Source organism: Octopus bimaculoides, chromosome 29 (genome assembly GCF_046866305.1).
Source record: "Octopus bimaculoides isolate indiv1 chromosome 29, ASM4686630v1, whole genome shotgun sequence".
In the NCBI taxonomy this organism is placed as follows: domain Eukaryota; kingdom Metazoa; phylum Mollusca; class Cephalopoda; order Octopoda; family Octopodidae; genus Octopus; species Octopus bimaculoides.
In genome coordinates this window covers 5397783-5418795 of record NC_142956.1, presented here as the reverse complement: position 1 = coordinate 5418795, position 21013 = coordinate 5397783, and the positions used below count along the sequence as shown (strand labels likewise).

Here is a 21013-nt window from a genome sequence, read left to right as displayed (position 1 = left end):
TGTTACAGGAGAGTTCGAGCAGTCCTAAAGTCCGAGTTAAATGCACGTAACAACTGGATTATGAATAAAATAAGGAAGATTGACAGGAAAATCCGTGAACTCCTGACTTGCTATACGATGCAGCACACAAAGGCAAACGTAGAAATCGTCTTTACCTACCCGGTGCTCAAGCTTGATCGAATTTGAAATCTGCTACAAAACCACCACAATTGGATTGGCAATATATATTGAAACATGTAATAAGTGGATGTTAATGCTCGTTGAAAACCATGAAAGACGTAAGAAGCTATATTCTGTTATGAAGGAGAGCTAAATATTTTTAAGTGAGCTTATGCTTTATACCCAGGATGAACAGCATGATGGAAGTGCAGCAGCTGTTGTTGCAAAGAAGGCTACATCAATAGGAAAGCAAAGTGCTTTTAAACCATTGACTGATAGGTGGGAACAAAAAACCTTTGTATGGCAAATATGTGACCTGCAGCAAACAATTTGATGTAGACCAGAAACACACCCATCAGTGGCAACGGAACTCAGGGCTAAAGGCTGACAGTGAAGGATTTATCTTGGCTGCTCAAGAGCAGGGCGTATTGACCCGGAGCTATCAAGCCATTGTGATGAATATGGTGTAGACCAAAATTGCCGATACTGCAACAATTGTATATGGAAACAGCTGTAGGAGTGCAATTTCATAACAAAAATTTGAATAACTTTAACTAAATATTTGTATGTCGTTTTGTCTATTTTCTTCCTTTTCTCTTTCATAAAGTTTATTAATTACCTATAGATATAAATGAAAACCTAATATGCTTAATTTTCACAGAACAGTGGTATAAACTGGAGAACTAGGATTCTATCATCACTTAAAGGACTATATGTATGTATATATATATATATGTTTTATGTATATGCTCATGCATAAACTATATATATATATATATATATATATATATATATATATATATATATATATATATATATATATATATATACATATATGTATATATATACATATATATATATGCATGTGTGTATATATGTATATGTATATGTATATATGTATATATATGTATGTATGTGTATATATATATATATATGTATGCATAAACCATATACTCACGATTTCACATACTCATATGGACCCACTCGCACTCATTTTATCACACACTCACATTCAGACACACACATTTTCACACGCGCTAATAGTATTCACACACACTTTTGCACGACAATAGAAAGAGCGTAAGAAATACAAAAGAAAGAAATATATTAAATATTTAGAAACATATTCTCAACGTGCGATTATCACCAAAACGTATCCAACTTACAAGTATTTTAAACTAGGAAGTGCTTGAAAAGTTCCTTTTTCAATTTTCCTGATATTATTTGAAGACAGCTGTCTGTAACATAAATGTGAGCTGATAAGAAATTGTATAAAACAGCTTTGTGATAGAATATTAAAAATATCTCCACAATAAGGTAAGGGAATGTGTGTAGATGTAGAAAGGATAATGATGGTGATGATGATGATGATGATGATGATGGTGGTGGTGGTCGTCGTCGTCATGGTCGTGGTGTTGATGGTGGTGGTGATGGTTGTCGTGGTGACACTCGTGTTCGTGACACAGCCAATGATGAGGATGACTATGTTGTGGGCCTTTGATAATAATGATGAAGTTGAAGATGACGAGGATGATAATGATTATAATGAGGATGAGAACGAGGTGGAAGAGGAGAATGATAATGAACTAAATTGCAAGTATTAAAAAAAAACTGCAAGAAGAATGAGAAAAAGTAGAAGAATGTAAAAAGATTCATTAAAACTGGACAGTAAGTACCGCGTTGGCTCACGGAAAGCGATCAGCTTGTGTAATAATGATACCACCAGAAACAAGCTGCTTAATTAGATACAACAACAGCAACAACAACAACAACAACAACAATAATAGGCGATGGACAAGAAACAATAAATCATATTATCTCTGGCTCCCCAGTCCTGGCTAAGAAGGAATATATTCACAGACATGACAGAGCTGGGACCTATATACACTGGAAGCTATGCCAACACTATGGAATAACAACAGAAAAAAGATGGTATAAACACACGCCAGAAAAGGTCACAGAAAACGAGAAAGCAACCATACTCTGGGATATACCAATACACACAGATAGAGAAATTAAGGCAAATAGACCAGATATAGTTGTCAAAGATCATGAAGGAAAAAATGCTTTCTAATTGATGTATCAATACCAGCAGATGACAACGTTTCCCTAAAAGAAATGGAAAAATCTTTCAAAATTCAAAGACCTGGAAATAGAGGTAACTCGAATGTAGAATCTAAAAACAGAAACAATTCCTATCATAGTAGGTGCCTTATGTATAATAAAACAATATTCAGACAAATACATAACGAGAATACCAGGATTTACAAATATATATATAACATACAGAAAATTGCACTACTGGGCACTGCACACATCCTACTGAACAATAATAATATTAATTATAATAATAATAATAATAATAATAATAATAATAATAATAATAATAATAATAATAATAATAATAATGATTGCCCTGATTTAGTACCAGTCAGTGGTTTTTTATATGAACTGAGTGGAAGTGTTATTATGTACATTGATTGTCTTAGTATAAAAGATGGGCTACGGCAAATATGCTCAATTGCATAGATTTGCTTGTCGGTTGTTGTACCATAACCAGTTCAGCATGTCCGTTAGTGTCTGATGTAGTTCTCAGGGAGATTCAACGTGACACAGAATTGCAGGTACAACTCATTTTTGCCTCCTGAGTGGATCAACGTGAAATGAAGTGTCGTGTTCAAGACAACAAGGAGCTGCTAAGGATCGAACTCGAAAGCTTACGATCGTGAGTCGATTACGCCAACAAATTAGTCATGCATCATCGCACATATACTCAGAGAGAAACATACATACGCACAAACACACATACACACAAAAACGCCATATCTAACACTGATGTCGACCCACTCACATATTCACATACACAAAACTCACACACACACAAATATAGATAGAAATTGAGATACAGAGGGGCAAAGTGAAAGATACACGAAAAGACATTACATATTTAGAGATATTATCGAGAAGACTGATCCAACTTACAAGCTTTCCAAATTGGGAAGGTTTTCGAAGGCCCTTGGTTCGATATTCGTGATGTTATTATTCCATAGATTCCTGTAGCGCAAAAGAGAGTTTATATGGAATAGCATAGAAGAGATTTTTAAGAAATATTAAATATTATGGGTAATCAATTAGAAAGAGGAATATAAGAGGAAAAAAAGATGATGATGACGACGATGATGATGATGATGATGATGATGATGATGATGATGATGATGATGATGATGATGATGATGATGATGATGATGATGATGATGATGATGATGTTATGGTGATAATGACGATTATGGTGATGATTGATAAAGTTAACAATTAACGATCATGATAAATGATTATTATGACGTTGGTGATGGTAATTAATGATAATGCAGGTAAAATGATGATCATGATATCATTGAATACGATGGAGAACTCGGTGGTCATGATTATAATGATTACGATAATTATGATGGTGATGACGATGTTCGAAATGAAATGATGGTGATGACCATGGTGAACATGATGTGAAATTTAGAAAACAGAAAATGTAGAGGAGGAAGATGGACACAAAAGAAAGAAGAGAAAATATACCAAGAATAAAGGCAAACAGAAAACGCTAAGAAAACGTCGAAAATGAAGATAGAGGAAATGTAGAAGATGGTAAAGAAGGGAGTAAAAGAATTGAAAGAAGGGCCAGAGCAAGAACACAAACAATATATGTAGTCACACACAAAAAGATACAGCCATACATATGCTCATATACACAACATACGGGCCTACACATACGCACACGGTCACATACTTATGGAGAGAGAATATGAGTTTGCAAGGGACAACAGGAGAAAGAAGAAAGACGGTCGGAAGGAATTACATATTTAGAAATATATCGTTAAAGGAATAGCATTTCTAAGACTTATCCAACATACAAAGATTTTAAACGGGGAAGATTGTTGAAGATTCCTTGTTTAATATTGCCAATATCATTTTCATGTAAATATCTGTAACATAAAATAAAATGATTACAAAAGTATAGCGCAGATTTGCGATAGATTATTAAGTATTAAGATTAAGCAATTGCAGGCAGGAAGAACATAAAACGAAGAGCAGAAAGAAAGAAGAATATGAAGATAACGATGAAGAGAGCTGAGGATAAAGATGATGATAAGGAGGGAAAAGAAGTGGGAAAAGAAGTCGATAAAAAAAACGAGGAAGGCAAGAAGGAGCACAAAGCGCGATGGTGGTGATGATGATGATCAACATTAACTTCATTATCATCATCATGAACAATAATGATTCCCATGACGCAGGAGATGTCACATTACTAGAATTACAATACAAAAAGGGAAACTACAAGAATTGGATGAAGGAAAAGAGACCTAAAAGAGGAGGAGACCTAAAAGAGGAGGAGAACGAGTAAGAACCGGCATAGAAGCGAGCTAAGAAAAGTCGAAGATGTGAAGTAAAAACCTTAGGATCATTAGAGGACGGAAAAGAAGGGAGAATAGGAAAGAGAAAAAATGACAGGGACAAGAAGTTAAACAATGTATCACAAAGAGACAGAACCATACATTTCCTCATAATGGCATAACATACAACATATATATAGCCCCAGACATATGTACAATCCCACATAAATATGAAGAGAGAGAGAGAATAAAAATGGTCAGAGGCATCAAATATTTAGAAATATATCGTCAAAGAAATAGCATCGAGAAGACTTATCCAACTTACAAGGTTTCTAAACTGGGAACGTTATCGAAGGTTCCTCGTTCAATATCATCGATATGGTTATTATCGAGACTTCTGTAATATAAAACGTCATTGATAATAAATACTAAGGAACAAAGTTACTGAGGAGTCTTGCATACGAAAAGTCATTGTGTGTCACGTTCGTCACATTGTGTGTCACATACTAAGGAAAGTAACGCGGAGGAGGAACTTGGTAACATTCATATATGCAACAATTAGAACAACATTCACAGGTCTTGCTCTGAAGACGCTATAATAATGAAAATCGAACTGCACATTTTTATCCTAAATTATATTTCCTTTATCAGTTTTACACACACAAATACAAATTTATACATATGAAATAAACACTTTTGTTTGCGAAATATTATCATTCACATAACATATAAATTATGTGCAACATTTACTCGTTGGTTATGTCCTTTTCTTAACGTGCTTTTTTTTATTTATTTGTGATTGCGTAGCCTTGTCTACAGTAAAATTTCTGCGACTCAACACTCTCTCTCCTTTCTCTCTATCCATCTATAATCCTCAATATTTTCCTGTTCTCCCCATCCTTTTCTTTCACTCCCTACTATCTTTCGTTCATTTTCCCTTCTCCTCACTCCCTTTGCTTCTTTCCCTAATCCTCTCTCTCTCTTGTCCCTCTTCTAATCTTCCTGTTGCTCACACGTGACTGCAGCCTTTTTCACTTCCTAATATTTGTGTTCTTTCTCCCTTCCTCCACTTACTTTGTTTCTTTCACTCATCCTCTCTCTTGTACCACTTCCACTCTGCTTGTTTCACACACGTGACTACAGGCCCTTTTCTTGCCTCTGTCGTTTCTGGATGCGACTTCCAGCTAGCTGCACGTCATTTCTCTCCCCTTTCGACGTCTTTTCTCTTCTATTTCTTCTCTTTTACTTATTCTATATCCTTTCAAATTTTCTTCCAGGCGTTACCCATTTCAGTTCGTCGTGGCTCAACGGCACTGAATGTTTGATTCGACGATTGTTTACTCTGTACGGCTACTCAGTTGTTGTTTGTTCGAAACCATACATGTTCACAAATTTTATATTTAAAAACAAATTTCTGGATGCTGTTGTCTTATAAAGTTTTCGTATCTCGTAGCTGAAAGCTCAAAATAGGAAGTAATAAATCAGTCGACAACTGGAGATGGGTTAGACTTTGTTTCATAAAATGATCGACATCAAATATTCAAAATATATCATGAAAGAAATGGCATCATGAAGACGTATCCAACTTACAAATAAGTTAAACTGGGAAAGTTTTCGAAGCTTTCTTCTTTAATATTTTTAATATTATTATTATCTAAATATCTGTAATAAAAAGAAAATTGATAAGAAATAGTATCAAACAGATGTGTGATAAATTATCAAATATGAAGATTATACAACTAGAGCGAAAAGGAAGAAGAGGAATATGTTAATGATAACCCTGATGATTGATGATGAGAAAGATGAGGATGAAGAAGAAAAAGAAGCGGAGGAATAAAATGATAATAATGAGAAGGCATGATCAGGATGATGATGATGATAATGAAGATGAGGTGTGATGATGATGATGATAATGATAGTGGTGAGTATGATGATGATGTTAATTAGTGATGCTGAAAATATCAACGAATACAATGATGACGATGATACTGACAAAGATGATGATGCTCATGATGACGATGATGTGGATGACGACGACGACGATGATGATGGTGATGACAATGGTGATTACGACAATGGTGATTTAGTTAATGACTTTTATGGTGATAATGATGATGACTATCATCATCATCACCATCATCGTCATCATCATAGAAACAAGGAAGAAGCACTAACAGAGTACTGAAATTATGTCAGAAAACATATTATGAGAATCGTGGCACTCCGTCGGTTACGGCGACGAGGGTTCCAGTTGATCCAATCAACGGAACAGCCTGCTCGTGAAATTAACGTGCAAGTGACTGAGAACTCCACAGACACGTGTACCCTTAACATAGGGAGATTCAGCGTGAGACAAAGTGTGACAAGGCTGGTCCTTTGAATTACAGGCACAACAGAAACAGGAAGTAAGAGTTAGAGAAATTTGTGGTGAAAGAGTACAGCAGGGTTCGCCACCATCCCCTGCCGGAGCCTCACGGAGTTTTAGGTGTTTTTGCTCAATAAATACTCACAACATCCGGTCTGAGAATCGAAACCTCGATCCTACGACCGCGAGTCCGCTACTCTAACCACGGGGCCATTGCGCCTCCACGTATGAGAATAAAGGTGAAGAGAAAACAGACCAATGAGAAGAATGAAGAAAATACGGAAACGATAACAGAAGATGAAGGAGAAGGGGAAGAAGAACATGATGATGACGATGATGATGATGATCATCATCATCATCATCATAAAAAGTTCAGATTTTGGTTTAATCCTATATTTGTATGTTCTACAGTAAATGATACATCTCTACTAAGTCAGAATGTACAGACACAGTATCTACTTGACTTCACGGCAAGTAACACATTGATATGTTTTACTCCGACAGAACATGGAGTTTGAAGCCGTGAGATCAATACCATGTGGTATTTACTGAAAACATAACCAATGGGAGTTTAAAGCTATTCTATGTGGAAGATATGGGTAAATAGTCTAATACTTACAAAATTTCAACATTCGTGGGAATATCTTTTGGGACCGAAGGCAAATTAAGGTTTTTACAGCTTATTTCCTGAGGTTCTACACATCGACATGGGTTGCAAAATTCTGAAAAGGCATGAGCCTCGAAAAATAATATCACGTATAATATCGACACAAAACTTAGCTCCGGCAGTAATATTTCAGAGAACATAGTTTCAGGCGTGGCTTAATCTGTAAAATAAATAATAAAAAAATATGAGACACTTCAATATCATTTCATTCATATTGCAGATTGTTCGATGGCAAATATTGTCTCTCTTCCATGTAATAAATTTATTGTTGAGTTCAGTTATGTTTCATGCAAAAATTGAAGATTTAACTGGACGTATTAATAACATTCCTGGACGTATCAATAACAGGCACCAAGTATGGATCCAGGACATCCGTATACCGCAAAGCAACCTTCACTGGACGATACCTCAACTTCAATTTCCACCATCCATACAGTGTAAACAGAGGGATTGCACAGTGCCTGAAATATCGAGCAAAGAATATAAGTAGCGATCCTGATACGCACCACCAAAAAATCACCAAGCTAAGTAACAATCAATGAAGTAACTACCCTAAAAGCATACTATCCACTCCAATTATGAAGACAAGAGAAACCCATAAACTGACTTCAGTCTGTCTACCCAATGTGAAAGGCCTCTCGGAAGAGATACAAAAGCTATGCGGCCCATATGACATCAGGACAGTATTCAAGTGTAATACGACACCTCGTTAATATCTCCGAGTAAAACCCACCAACAGAAGAGAATATAACCAAGGACTGCGTGTACTCCATCCCAAGCAGTTGTGGTAGCTTATACAAAGGCGAAATATGCTGCTCCCTCAAAATAAGGGTAGAAGAACATCGCAAATCTGTAACACGAGGAGATATTGATAAATCGCGTATAGCTGATCATGTATGGAAAAACTAAGGCCACCTCCCCTTGTGGGATGAAGTTAAAATAATAGACAGAGAACACCACTGGAAAATAGGAAAACTAAAACAAGCAGCACATAGGCTATGACATAAAAACCTCCTAAAGCAAACCTCGTGCAGATATGAGGACCGGTATTAAGGAAGTATAGGAAAATGTTAGGTATTTTAGCCCTTAAATTCACTCCATAATTTGCCACGAGCATATATTTTGGACCGTTTTTTATTCATGTACTACTTCTAATATCCTATGAAGATGAAGTAATATCATTTTCGTAATTCTTTGGTAAGCACCAACTGACATTGGAAGCAGAAACGGCCGTCAGAATCATTATGTCACAGAAATGTTATGACATGTTTTGTATTTAAAAATACTTTATCTACAGTTAGGGTCCAATTCTTTTGTTTGCTGATCTGAAGTTTTCTCCATTTTCTGATTATATATATATATATATATATATATATATATATATATATATATATATATATATATATATATATATATATATATATATATATATATACCTGTAAAAATATGTGACACTTTTTCTGTAGCCATGATAAAACTTCGAGTTTTGGATGCCGGGGTGGGAAACCACGCCAACATATCTTCAGTTATCCGGCCATTGATATATATATATATATATATATATATATATATATATATATATATATATATATATACATATAGATTGATGTATATATACATATATATATATATATATGTTGCTTATTACAGATAAACACACACACCTAATATAAATGTATCTATCAATGTACACATATTTCTATATGCATACGCATATACACACGCGCTTACATTTATATACGCACGCGACATACCAATCATAATATACACAATGCAACACACAATTGTACCAATCACACAACCATAAAACCACATTGGTATAAAATAATATATGTTCATACAAAAATATGCATACATATATGCACATACACATTATATATACTATAGAATCGTGCAAATTTACAAATTTTACAAATGCCCACAGGAATATACTATTTCTTCCTATTTGCTACTACCTACCCGGAGAGAGAAAGAGACAGACTATTTGAAGACTATGGAAATATTTACAAAATATTTCACTTAATTTATTTTCTCCAATTTAATTGTTTCTCTTATTTTACTCTTAGTTGAAAAAGCCTAAAAGACGGAAGCTGGTACTAAAACTAAAATGTACTTCTTCATAAAATCATTTTAGCATTTTCTAACTTGTCTCATTTTCCTTATATATATGTATATATATATATATATATATATATATATATATATATATATATATATATATATATATATATATATATATATATACATATATATAAGGAAAATGAGACAATATATATATATATATATATATATATATATATATATATATGGAGTCAAATTCTCATTTAACGAAAATTTTGTTCAAAGTCCATTTAACGATCCGCAAAATTTGATTTTGCAAAGATTTGTGTATAAACTCTCAACATAGATGATATTTAACGAAATTTGGAGTAGCGAATACATAAAAAAGGATTTGAAATGAATTTTAGATATATTTTGGTGATTTTTTGAATAAATTTCAAATAACGTAATAACATGTCTATCACTTTATTTGTATAATAATGGGAGGCAAGAGTATTCGTGTAGGCTCCGATACCAAGACCGGCAAAATAGCCTATTTTCCCGGTTGTGCAACTAGTACTCTTTTGCATAAATATGTACACTGGTTAGTTCGCTGTCTGATATGCTATTAGAATTCATAATTTTATTCATTAAATTATCATTTATTTTAATGCGGTATGTGTAAACATGTAAATGAAGTATTATTTGAGGTATTGGTTGTGGGAGATGTGTAAGCAGGAGTTGAAAATCATATGCAAAATCATAACTATAAAGTACATGGCACGTGAAATCTTTAGCTTTAAAGTTTGTGTCAAAGTGGAGGTTAATCCGAAGAAAAAACATATTATGGAATTGTATAATCACTTTCTCCGATTGTGTCCCTAAAGTCCTTGTGCGATTTAAAAAATGTATTACTCAACATTTATAAAGCCTAGAACTCTATAGTATAACGTACGAAAGCCTTACTTTTACAGTTTGTGTCAAAGAAGGGTTCATTCGGAAAGATAAATATTTCAAGCAAAATATGGCATTTTTATCAAGGAACGTCATGATTTTAGGAATTGATGGTAAAAATGATTTTAAATTGTCTTATAAATATTGATAGTGAACATAAACATATTTCTGTGTTAAATCTGTGTTGTTATTTTTAACATTACCTGCCTTCATAATGATAAAAATAATTAGGCATGTTTGTCTTATTTACCAGTGGCACTATTGAAATTTACCGGTTAAATAGACTCCCACTCCATTAGTTAGTTCCATGATTATACTGTATGAATATTGTTTATTGTTTTATGAATATTTCCTTTTATTAAAGATGACTAATAATGTATTTGTTATTTTGAAAATATATTCTTAGTTCTAAAACACTATTTATTTTAATCGGCAAAATAGCCTGGGTGTTTATTTTACCTGGACTGGCACCGGCACAACCGGGAAAATAGCCTGTTTTGCCAGTCCCGACAAAATAACCTCTTCCAAATGTATTTTAATCAAAATGTCATCATATGCAGTAAAATATAACATCAAACGTTTTAAATTTATTTTTTATTCCTAAATAAGGATAGATAATCCAGAATATAAAACCGAAGGCAAGCATATCCGTTGTATTTCGTCCATAAATTTGTTTAATATCCTCTCGAATTAACGAGTACTCATTCATTAAGGAACGAAGTTGCAAGAAGCTTGCTTACCAACCACATGGTTCCGGTTCAGTTCTACTGCGTGGCAACATGGACAAGTGTCTTTTACTATAACCTTGTGAGTAGATATGGTAGACGGAAACTGAAATAACCTTTTGTATATATATATATATATATATATATATATATATATATATATATATATATATATGCATTTGTGTGCATGGGTGCGTGCGTGTGGGTGGCTGTGTACACACGTGTGATGTTGTGACTGCAATCTAATGACTGAAACAAATAGGAGATAAAAGATTATGTATATAAGTGTACACAAAAGTAACCGGAAAGGAAATTCTGTTAGACCTCGTGCCTTTAGCAATACAACAGTACATTTTCATTTCTTACTTCGGAATTTTTTCTCTTCTGCACTCTGGACATACAAATTTTCAGTGATATACTGGATATTTTTGTTAGAATATATTTTGAACAGAAGTAGGGGGAAAATAGTTTCAAATATAAAGAAAGCACGGAATAATATGCCCAATCCATAAAGGGGGAAGCAGGGCAGATACCAAAACCTATAGGCCTATCTATCTGACTTCACACATCAGCAAAGTCATGGAAAGGATAGTCAGATGAAAACTAATCGCATTCGTTGAAGAAAATAAATCGCTGAGTGATACCCAACATGGCCTTCGACCAGGTAGGAGCTGCCTGACCCAGCTCTTACAACATTATGACTGGGTGTTGAGACAGTTACTCAACAAGTCATGTGGACGTAACATACCTTGATTTTGCAAAAGCTTTTGACAAAATGGATCATGGTATGATATGCCACAAACTGCGTGATCTTGGCATAGCTGGAAAACTTAGAGAGTGGTTACATGACTTTCTGAAAGATAGAAGTCAGGCCGTAGTGGCTAATGGAGCCACCTCTATGAAAACACAAATAACGAGCGGTGTTCCACAGGGCACTGTCTTGGGACCATTGCTTCTCAGATATGCCTTCGAGTGCCCGGATAGCCACTCTTGCAAGCTACGCAGACGATACGAAAGTCTCGCAGAAAATACAGAACTCCAGTGATGTTGCACACCTGCAGCAGGAGTTGGACTCAGTTTACAGATGGGCTGAGGATAATAATATGCAGTTTAATGCTGAAAAATTCTAAGCCCTGCGCTACCAACACCCAAAACTGAATATGAAACTTACAGAGTACACTGGTCCGCAGGGAATTTCAATCCCAGAGCCTAAATCAGTGAGAGACCTGGGTATCGACATGAGTGATGATGCTTCGTTCCAAGTGCACATTACCAGGATGGCAACAAAGTGCAGACGATTGACTGGATGGATCCTGAGAACATTCAGAACCAGAGATAAGGAAACCATGATGATCCTCTGGAGGACATTCGTCCTCAGCCGCCTGGATTACTGCTCACAGCTGTGGTCACCCAACAGTGTGAAATTAACAGCAGACCTTGAAGCAATCCAGAGAAGATGCACAAAGAAGATTGTCTCTTTGCAAGTGCTCAGCTACTGGGAAAGGCTGAAACAGCTAAGACTCTACTCCCTGGAGAGAAGGCGGGAGAGGTATGCAGTAATATACATCTGGAAGATCCTGGAAGGAATTGTGCCAAATTTTGGCACTGAAAGCTACACCAACGCCAGAACGGGACGACACTGCATAGTGCCAAAGATCCCAGCAATGCCATCGCGCTTCAGGAGCAGTTACTGCAACAGTTTGGGTTTCAAGAGCCCACAGCCTTTTAATATTCTCCCCAAGAGCTTGAGGAACCTGCACAAAGTAGATGTAGGGGTTTTTAAATCAAAGCTGGATCTCTTTCTGTCGAGAGTCCCAGATGAACCTACCGCGCGGCAGGAGGTGCAAATGAGGGTTGCTAAATCAAACTCTATTCTTCACCAAGTGCCACATATTGTAAGAGGCTCCCTGTATTAACAGTGTAGCAACACGGCGGTGCATCAGCATGGCCGCAGCTCTAAGCGGAAACTATAAAATAAAAAAAAGCAGAAACTGGTAATTGATATAAAGACATTTCTTTTAATCCTGCCACAAATATACTAAACCAGGCAATTTATTTCTGCCAGTGTTACTTCTACACCCGGTACAGATAAGTAACTCTACTACAAAAGTTAATCAAATGCTAACAGAACAGAGATGAAGCAATTCACAGTAAATCGAGGATTACAGATTAAGAGTTTCGTTTCTGTAGATTTACATTCCTTAAAAATTGTTTCATTTTTGTGGAAACGAAGCACCATAAATGTTTGAGAAAAAATAAGTTGGAAAGAAATTACACATTTCGTAATCTGTCTTAACTTTAAACAATATTTGAGCTTACAAATCTAATTTCAATTTTTGTTAACAGAAATTGCGTTTTCAAATGCAACTGTCAAAAGCATTTGCCAGGAAAGAGAGCATTTTGGATTGCAAATAAGATGTGTTGCGGTTAGTGACGACCCTTGAGTTTATTTATCATTTTGTTTCAACACTTTTTACATCCACCTAATTGAAATAACAGCTAATTTTCGGTAGAGATAACTGAAAATTAATCGTCAAAGAGAAACTATAATACAAAAGATTAGCGAAAGTGAAAACTAAAATTTCTGAATATTGCCAGCAACAATGAAAGGTTTTAAATGACCGTCATCAGAGAAAATTTTGCGAGAATGGAACTAGTTTGCTAAAAATAACATCAGACAAATTTATATTTCATTTAAAAAAACACGAAATTAAGAAAATTTATCACAGAAACAATACAAATACTTTTAAATGAACAAGTATTTCTAAAGCATAGAAAAATATGAAACGAATGTAATAAAAACGTAAAAAATTATATTCGAAAAATTAAGGCGATCTTTTCATTTAGAAAGTAAAATATCACATTAAGTAAAATATCAATGAGAATAAAACTAACAAAAATAGTGAATGTAGAAAAATAATTTAACTTCCCTGGATAACAGAAAAGTGAATATATTAACGCATAAAAACCGGTTATTATTATAGTTTCCAGTTTAGTTTTGAGCAGCATCATACAGTTGGTTTATTAGGGTCGCATTGGAGAAAATAAGAAAATAAGAAATCAGGATTGCCAATCATTGCTCAATGTTATAGGATTCTTAGAATTATTGAATAAAGCATGATGAAAAATAACGATATACGATCTTCTTAATAGTTTGTATGCTCCAAGGCAGGACAAAGGATTTTGACACACACAAATACAAGCAACCGTCAATAAAATTATGTAATATTATAGAAAAAGAAATTGAAATTTTAATGCGTTACGAACGATACGTTAAAAATAGAATTTCGGATATGTAGTTTTTCATTTTCCAGTATAGTAATTTCATATGATGAGAAATATTAATTTGAACATCTATTAAAATTTCAAGTAAAAAAAACAAAAGCAAACACAACGGTTTTAGGTAGAGCGAGATGTAATTTTGCAATCAAAACTGAATTCAAACTTAAAATTTTGGAAGACGTATATAATGCACTTACTTGTTCTCCCGCAAAATCAAACTGAAGGCTTCGATGCTGAATTGAATAATGAAGATTAGGAATAGCAATACACACGTGTGTGTGAAGCGCGCGCACGTAAGACTTTAATGGCAAATGGTCATTGATAGGTCATTCGCAGAAGGAGACCCAATGGAATTTGAAAAGGAGATAACGACTTTTTTCTGTCTATCTGTCTCTTTATCTATCTCTCTATCGTTATAAGCATTCATATATAATAGAATAAAGGCATAAACAGGCAAACAATTTGTATTTGGTCAGATCATAACATTTAGGTGTTTAAATATTGACAAAACTTGAGGGTCGAAATGGATGTTACTGGAGTTTACATTTCAAGAGATCAATAAAACATCAGAAGAAGAATCTCCATAGTGCCTTTGCATACATACATACATACATACATATATAGACTTACATACGCACACACACACACACACACATATATATATATACATACACACACACACACACACACACACACACACACACACACACACATATATATATATATATATATATATATATATATGCATACGTTATTCATAATTAATACAGTATATTTTGCAACAGTGTTTCTGGTGTTCGTTGGTTTGCTTTGTTTTATTTTGCTTTTCTTGTTTTTAGTTGCTTTTGGGATTGAGTCAATAGCTGCAGTTCGATCTGGTGCCAGGATGTCGCTAACATGGACAAACCATGTTATTAATCATCTTAAAAATTATTTTATATGTTTGTGTGTATACACACTACACATCCGCTCACGTTGGATGTTTGTTGCAGGAAAGAGGAAGATCGTGAGACCTGATTTTTCACGTGACATCACTTCCCCCTCACACTCTTCCGCTCCTGTCATCTCCCTTGAATGCCGATATCATTACCCATCACGTACATGAATAGAGAGAAGGAAAGAGAGGGTGAGGTTGAGAGAAAGAGAGAGAGGGAGAGGGTAAAAGACAGACAGATAGACAGAGAAAATGCTGTATAGCTCAACAAGACATCAGTGTACCTGAACTAGAAGCAGGGTGAAGATCATGTAGCTTGTGCTGAGATAGAGAATTCATGCTGTCGAGAATGAGACTGATTCAGTAACGGTTCGAGGATGGGTGGCAGCGAAAGTCATCAATTAGAAGGGAGTCAGAACAAAAGTGGCCGCAGAAATGTTAATCAAATGTCACCTAGAAATGTTGAGGAAGCCAACTGATGAATTTGTCTGCAGCTAGCGTGGAGTGTTTGCACATTCGGGAAAAAATAAGGCACATGCTCTCACCAGAGTAAAAAGCCCTGGGTGGAAGTTCCGATCGATTAACCGGGTTACTGAAGTGGCTGCGTCATATCGACTGAATGTTCAGGAGCTGAGGCAACAGCACAACATGCATCATATGTGAACGGACCGGGTTCTGTTTTTGAAGGAAGTTAACGCTGACACCATAACGAAGAGCATTCAAAAGATGATTGTGAACTGCTACAGGTATGAATCCACTGACCCCCCACTCACCAAGCGTGCATAACACAAGGAACATTCGGGTAGAGGAAGACTGGGAGAGGCTGACGATAGATATGATGGCATATTGGGGAAGATTGTACCTATCAATGGTTGACTGTAGGCCAGGGAAGATGGCGAGATGGAGATAAATCAGGATGAAGACTACGGTTGAAATTGTAGACGTACTGAATGCAACATTCCTGGAAAGGTAGGCTATGGCGTAGCTGTAGGTGAACATTACAGCGTTTTGTCCAGGGTAGTTGAAGGAAATACTCGGAAGATGACGCATCATACGCTTCTACAGAGACTCATATAAGGCACGTGGAAATGGAACTGTGGAAAGACAAAGGACATCATCACACAATGAAGGCTATGGCTGAGAGGGGCCGATTCTCCACTTACTCGGACACATATCCCGTACAGTATATCGCCCAAAATATTTCTCATAAACACATTTTATGAAATGATGAGAAGAACTAACACACGCGTGATCCATTCCTAAAATATAAGCAACACCAAAACTAATTGTAATTCAAATTTTTAAACTCTTTCTCATCGTTCAGATCGACACCCGTGTATGTGTGTGTGTGTGTGTGTGTGTGTGTGTGTGTGTGTGTGTGTGTGTGTGTGTGTGTGTGTGTGTGTGTGTGTGTGTGTGTGAAAAACACATATACTAATAGAATTTTTTTAAATCACTGTGGATAAATCGCAGATATGGCCTTCGAAGGCTCTCCGATATTTTAAAATTATAAACCAAAATGGAAGGATGAGGCGCAAACGTCATAAAATTTTAAAATTATTTTAGCATAAATGTGTTTATGGGGAGAACATATTGTAAACCACCAATGCATGTGAGAGAGACAAAGAAACGAGGAAGGAGGACGTGGGATGTGAAAGAAATCACAGTCAAATCTCCCTTAAATCAAACAACTGTTCTTCGGAAAATAATTAGAAAATTTCTCTTTTTATTGAAAAGGGTTCTTGCATGGTTTTTTAGTGCGTAATGTCAAAAATATTGGCCGAAATTGGTCTGGTTGGGAGAGATTGGGGGAAGGTGAAATGAAAAAAAGTTCATAATTTTTCAGAATTTTTGTTTGTTATAAAAAGGTGCCCGACCCACCATCATTTCGAAGGCCGTGGTGAAAACAAAACCTGGAAAAATTCATCTCAAAACGGAGAAAATCCAACTTATGTAGGCGCCCTGACTAGAAATTTTGGCGAATCATTTATCAAAATTAGTTGCATGAAGATAGAAAGTGAAATTTTCAATATGCGAATAATCTTGCAAACTACGATTACAAGCATTCTGTCGGTTGCGATGATGAGGTTTCAAATTTATCGTATCGACAGAACAGCCAACCCGCTCGCAAATTGAATGAACAAGTAGTTGAGCACTCCACAGTCGCGCAAACACGTAACGTAGTCCTCAGAGAGATCCAGCGCGAAACAATGTGACAAAGCTGGCCGTTTTGAAATACAGGTACAACTCATATTTGCTAGCTGAGTGGATTGGCGTAATGTGAAATAAAGTGTCTTGCTCGAGGACACAACGCGCTGCCACGTATTGAACTCATGATATTACGACTATAAGCCGAATACCCTAACCACTTAACCACGCGCCTTCACCTCTTGCAAACAATTTCTGTCCCAACTGTGACTTTATAGGCAGGTCGAATGTTGCCATAATTATCCTAACTCCGTGCTGATATTGTTGAAAGTAACACAAATTTGAAATAATGGAACTTGTGATCAACTGTGTAAAACAGATTCAGGACGGAAAATACAAATACACAGTCATTAAAATGTATAAGATTCTTTTTCGACGTATCAAATTGTAAATAATGAAAACAAGTCAACTTAATTATAGAATTTTTATCTCTGAATAAGTAAACTGTAAATATCGTAAACAACTTAAGTGTGTTGTGAAATTTTTATCTGTAGATAGTTACAATGTGTAAATAATTATATTGTGTGTTTATCTCGTTCTCTGCAGATAATATGCGCTTTTCTTGCGTCTGTATCGTGTCACATTTTTCAATTAAATAGGTTCTTTGTCTGAATTTTGCCTTCTTATTACTTCAAATTCGTTGGAGTTATTTCTGTCCACATTAGTGAATTCCTGAACACTCAAATATTGTTTTCGATGAGAAAGCCATCATATGTGTGTGAGTATGTGTGTGTGTGTGTGTGTGTGTATGTGTGTATGTATGTGTGTGTGTAGGAAAGTTTGTTGAAAATGCACCTACATTTGAAATTCTTGTAATTGGTTTTAAATAAATTTATTTACATACATTCCAAATTAGTTGGAACAATATTTTTTTTTTATCAATGGAAAAATTTTAAATAAAGGATTAGAAAATACTGTTTAAAAGTTTCAATGCTTACAAGTTACAATAAAATCAAATATGGTTTGAATGTTCAAAACATTCAATAATATAGAAAATGTGGATCATCTTGTTTAAATACACAGAATTCAATAGTGTTAGAAGTGATCAATAAGTGTTGTGGATTAACAAATGTTCCGTCATACTGAGTCAAGAATAAATAATATCACATATGATTTAAAGGTTCACAATATTCAATAATACAAAAATGTGGATCATCTTGTTTAAATGCACAAAATCTCAAAATTCTTAGGAGTGATCGATAAGAAATGTGGATCACCAAAGTTTCGGTCATACTGTTATAAGAGTGAGAAAACAAAGGAGAAATGAAGAGAGTAAAAAGGGTTCTTGTTTACAGTTCTGTGATTCTTTTCCCGTCGTGTGCAGAGACTTTCGCTTGTAACGGTGTTTTTTTTTTTTGGAATCAGCTGTATTGATAATTTTTTTTCCGAGAACGGATTTCTAAAAATGCTGGTGGACAAGTTTGTCGTTCTGCCTGATTGGTTTCCTTGTGGAGAATGGTTATCAGCCGTTCAGTTGGTTGACTCTCTTAAAGGTTCATTTTGTTGTATTTGATCGGAGATAAAATTTCATTGGTCTAGAGTTAATTGACGTCACCAACTGGTGTTTGTATGGTGTTATTGTATGGTGATTTGGAGTTGCGGATTCGAAACCCGCGTGGAAGACTACTACTACTAAAGTTTTGGGGGGAGAAATTGTGTCCTTTTTCGTTTTGGTCTTCAGTGTCTTTTTCTTCTTTCTAAAGAATATTCAGCTGTGCTTTATATTATTTTAATCATCATGCTTTCTTAATTTACACGTTTAAATAAGGAATTATATATATATATATATATATATATAAACACCTCTAACTACAGCCTACGTAGTTTGAAGTGGTCAGATAAAAGCCTGAGACGCAAGATATACAAAATGTTAAGAATTTAAAATAGGTACAACAATTTATATAAACATATCTCCTGCCTCAAGGCTTTCGGTCGACACACGCCAGCTCATTTTGGTTCGTCATTCTTAGTGGAAAGACACCTGTTATTTATTTTCTTGTTTCTATTTGTAATTGTCTTACATTTTCTCCGTTATTTTTTGTCTTTGTTTATCGTACACATTCGTTTGCTTTCTCCCAAAAATTTAATGTTCTTAGCTTAGATTTTTGGGGCCAGCCAGATTTCAACAGTCTCAAGTGTAACCGGCCGAAAGTGTAAGGATGACCTTGAACTGATGAGAGAAGACTGCGAATGACCCGTCGTGTTCTTTTCCTGTCCATCTTTTGTTGTCTTTCCTGTCCGTCTTTGTATCGTCCATCTCGCCGGATGTTTTATTGTCGTCTGTTGCGTTCTTACTCCATTTTGGGGATTTATATATACACAGAGCAGCGTACGTACACTTTCGCTCACCTTTTAGGTAAGTGTATATATATATATATATATATATATATATATATATATTAATAGTTATCGCCAAGCCAACATGGCAGTCCCAAAATTAGGACGAAAGCTGCCGTGCATTAGCTCCAAGAATTAGCTCCATGTTGGCTTGGCGATAACTATTAATTTCCAGTACCGCTGCCGTAGTCTCCTTTAGAGAGACTTAGAAATATTAATAACTCTATTTCTGAAAACCAGTGGATAGATTCCACTGAAATTAGATAAATAACCTTCGAGCAGATAGTCAGCAGCGCCGCCTGGCTAAGGCTTGGCTACTCTGCATTGACAAGGGGCAACACCCTGAAACTAGTCTAGTCTGCAGATGCCAAACCAGCAGGGGGACACTGCTGACCTCCCCTGTTCGAAGGTTATAAAGGACACAGGTTTCGTGTGTCACATAGCTAGCTAGAGGCGATGGCTTCTTGGAGCTAATTCACGGCAGCTTTCGTCCTAATTTTGGGACTGCCATGTTGGCTTGGCGATAACTATTAATTTCCAGTACCGCTGCCGTAGTCTCCTTTAGAGAGACTTAGAAATATTAATAACTCTCTATATATATATATATATATATATATATATATATATATATATATATATATATATATATATATATATATATATATATATATATATATATATATATATATATATATGTATATATATATATATATATATATATATATATATATATATAAATATATATATGTGTGCGTGTGTGGTTTAGGGGGCGTGCGTATACATGTGTGTCTGCGTGTCTGTGTGTCTGAGTTTGTACTCAATCACTGCTTGACAGCCTGTGTTAGTGAGTTTTTGTCTCCGTAACTTGGCGCTTCGTCAACAGTGATTGAAAGAATAAGCATCAGACTTTTAGAAAAGGAAGTACTGGGGTTGATTCATTCGCCTAAATAATTCCCC

General features: G+C 35.3%; 2 protein-coding genes across 10 annotated transcripts in view; one reads left to right on the top strand and one right to left on the bottom strand.

Annotated features, from left to right (window-relative positions):
- Positions 1-21013, top strand: part of LOC149130311 (adhesion G protein-coupled receptor G6-like) — a 564593-nt gene that overhangs the window by 171034 nt on the left and 372546 nt on the right. The window lies entirely within an intron of this gene.
- The window catches only part of LOC106873117 (uncharacterized), a 72082-nt gene that overhangs the window by 46564 nt on the left and 4505 nt on the right, over positions 1-21013 (bottom strand). For 6 of the 9 annotated variants that reach the window (XM_089345333.1, XM_089345336.1, XM_089345339.1 and 3 more), the window contains exons 2-7: positions 7529-7736; positions 6135-6206; positions 4870-4941; positions 4065-4136; positions 3142-3213; positions 1326-1397 (exon numbers count right to left, since the gene is read on the bottom strand). In XM_089345333.1, coding sequence (XP_089201459.1) covers positions 1326-1397; positions 3142-3213; positions 4065-4136; positions 4870-4941; positions 6135-6206; positions 7529-7716 — 548 coding nt within the window. In that variant the 5' untranslated portion in view covers positions 7717-7736. The remainder of the gene's footprint in view (positions 1-1325; positions 1398-3141; positions 3214-4064; positions 4137-4869; positions 4942-6134; positions 6207-7528; positions 7737-21013) is intronic. The other 3 variants (XM_089345338.1, XM_089345341.1, XM_089345335.1) reach the window with 2 other exon arrangements.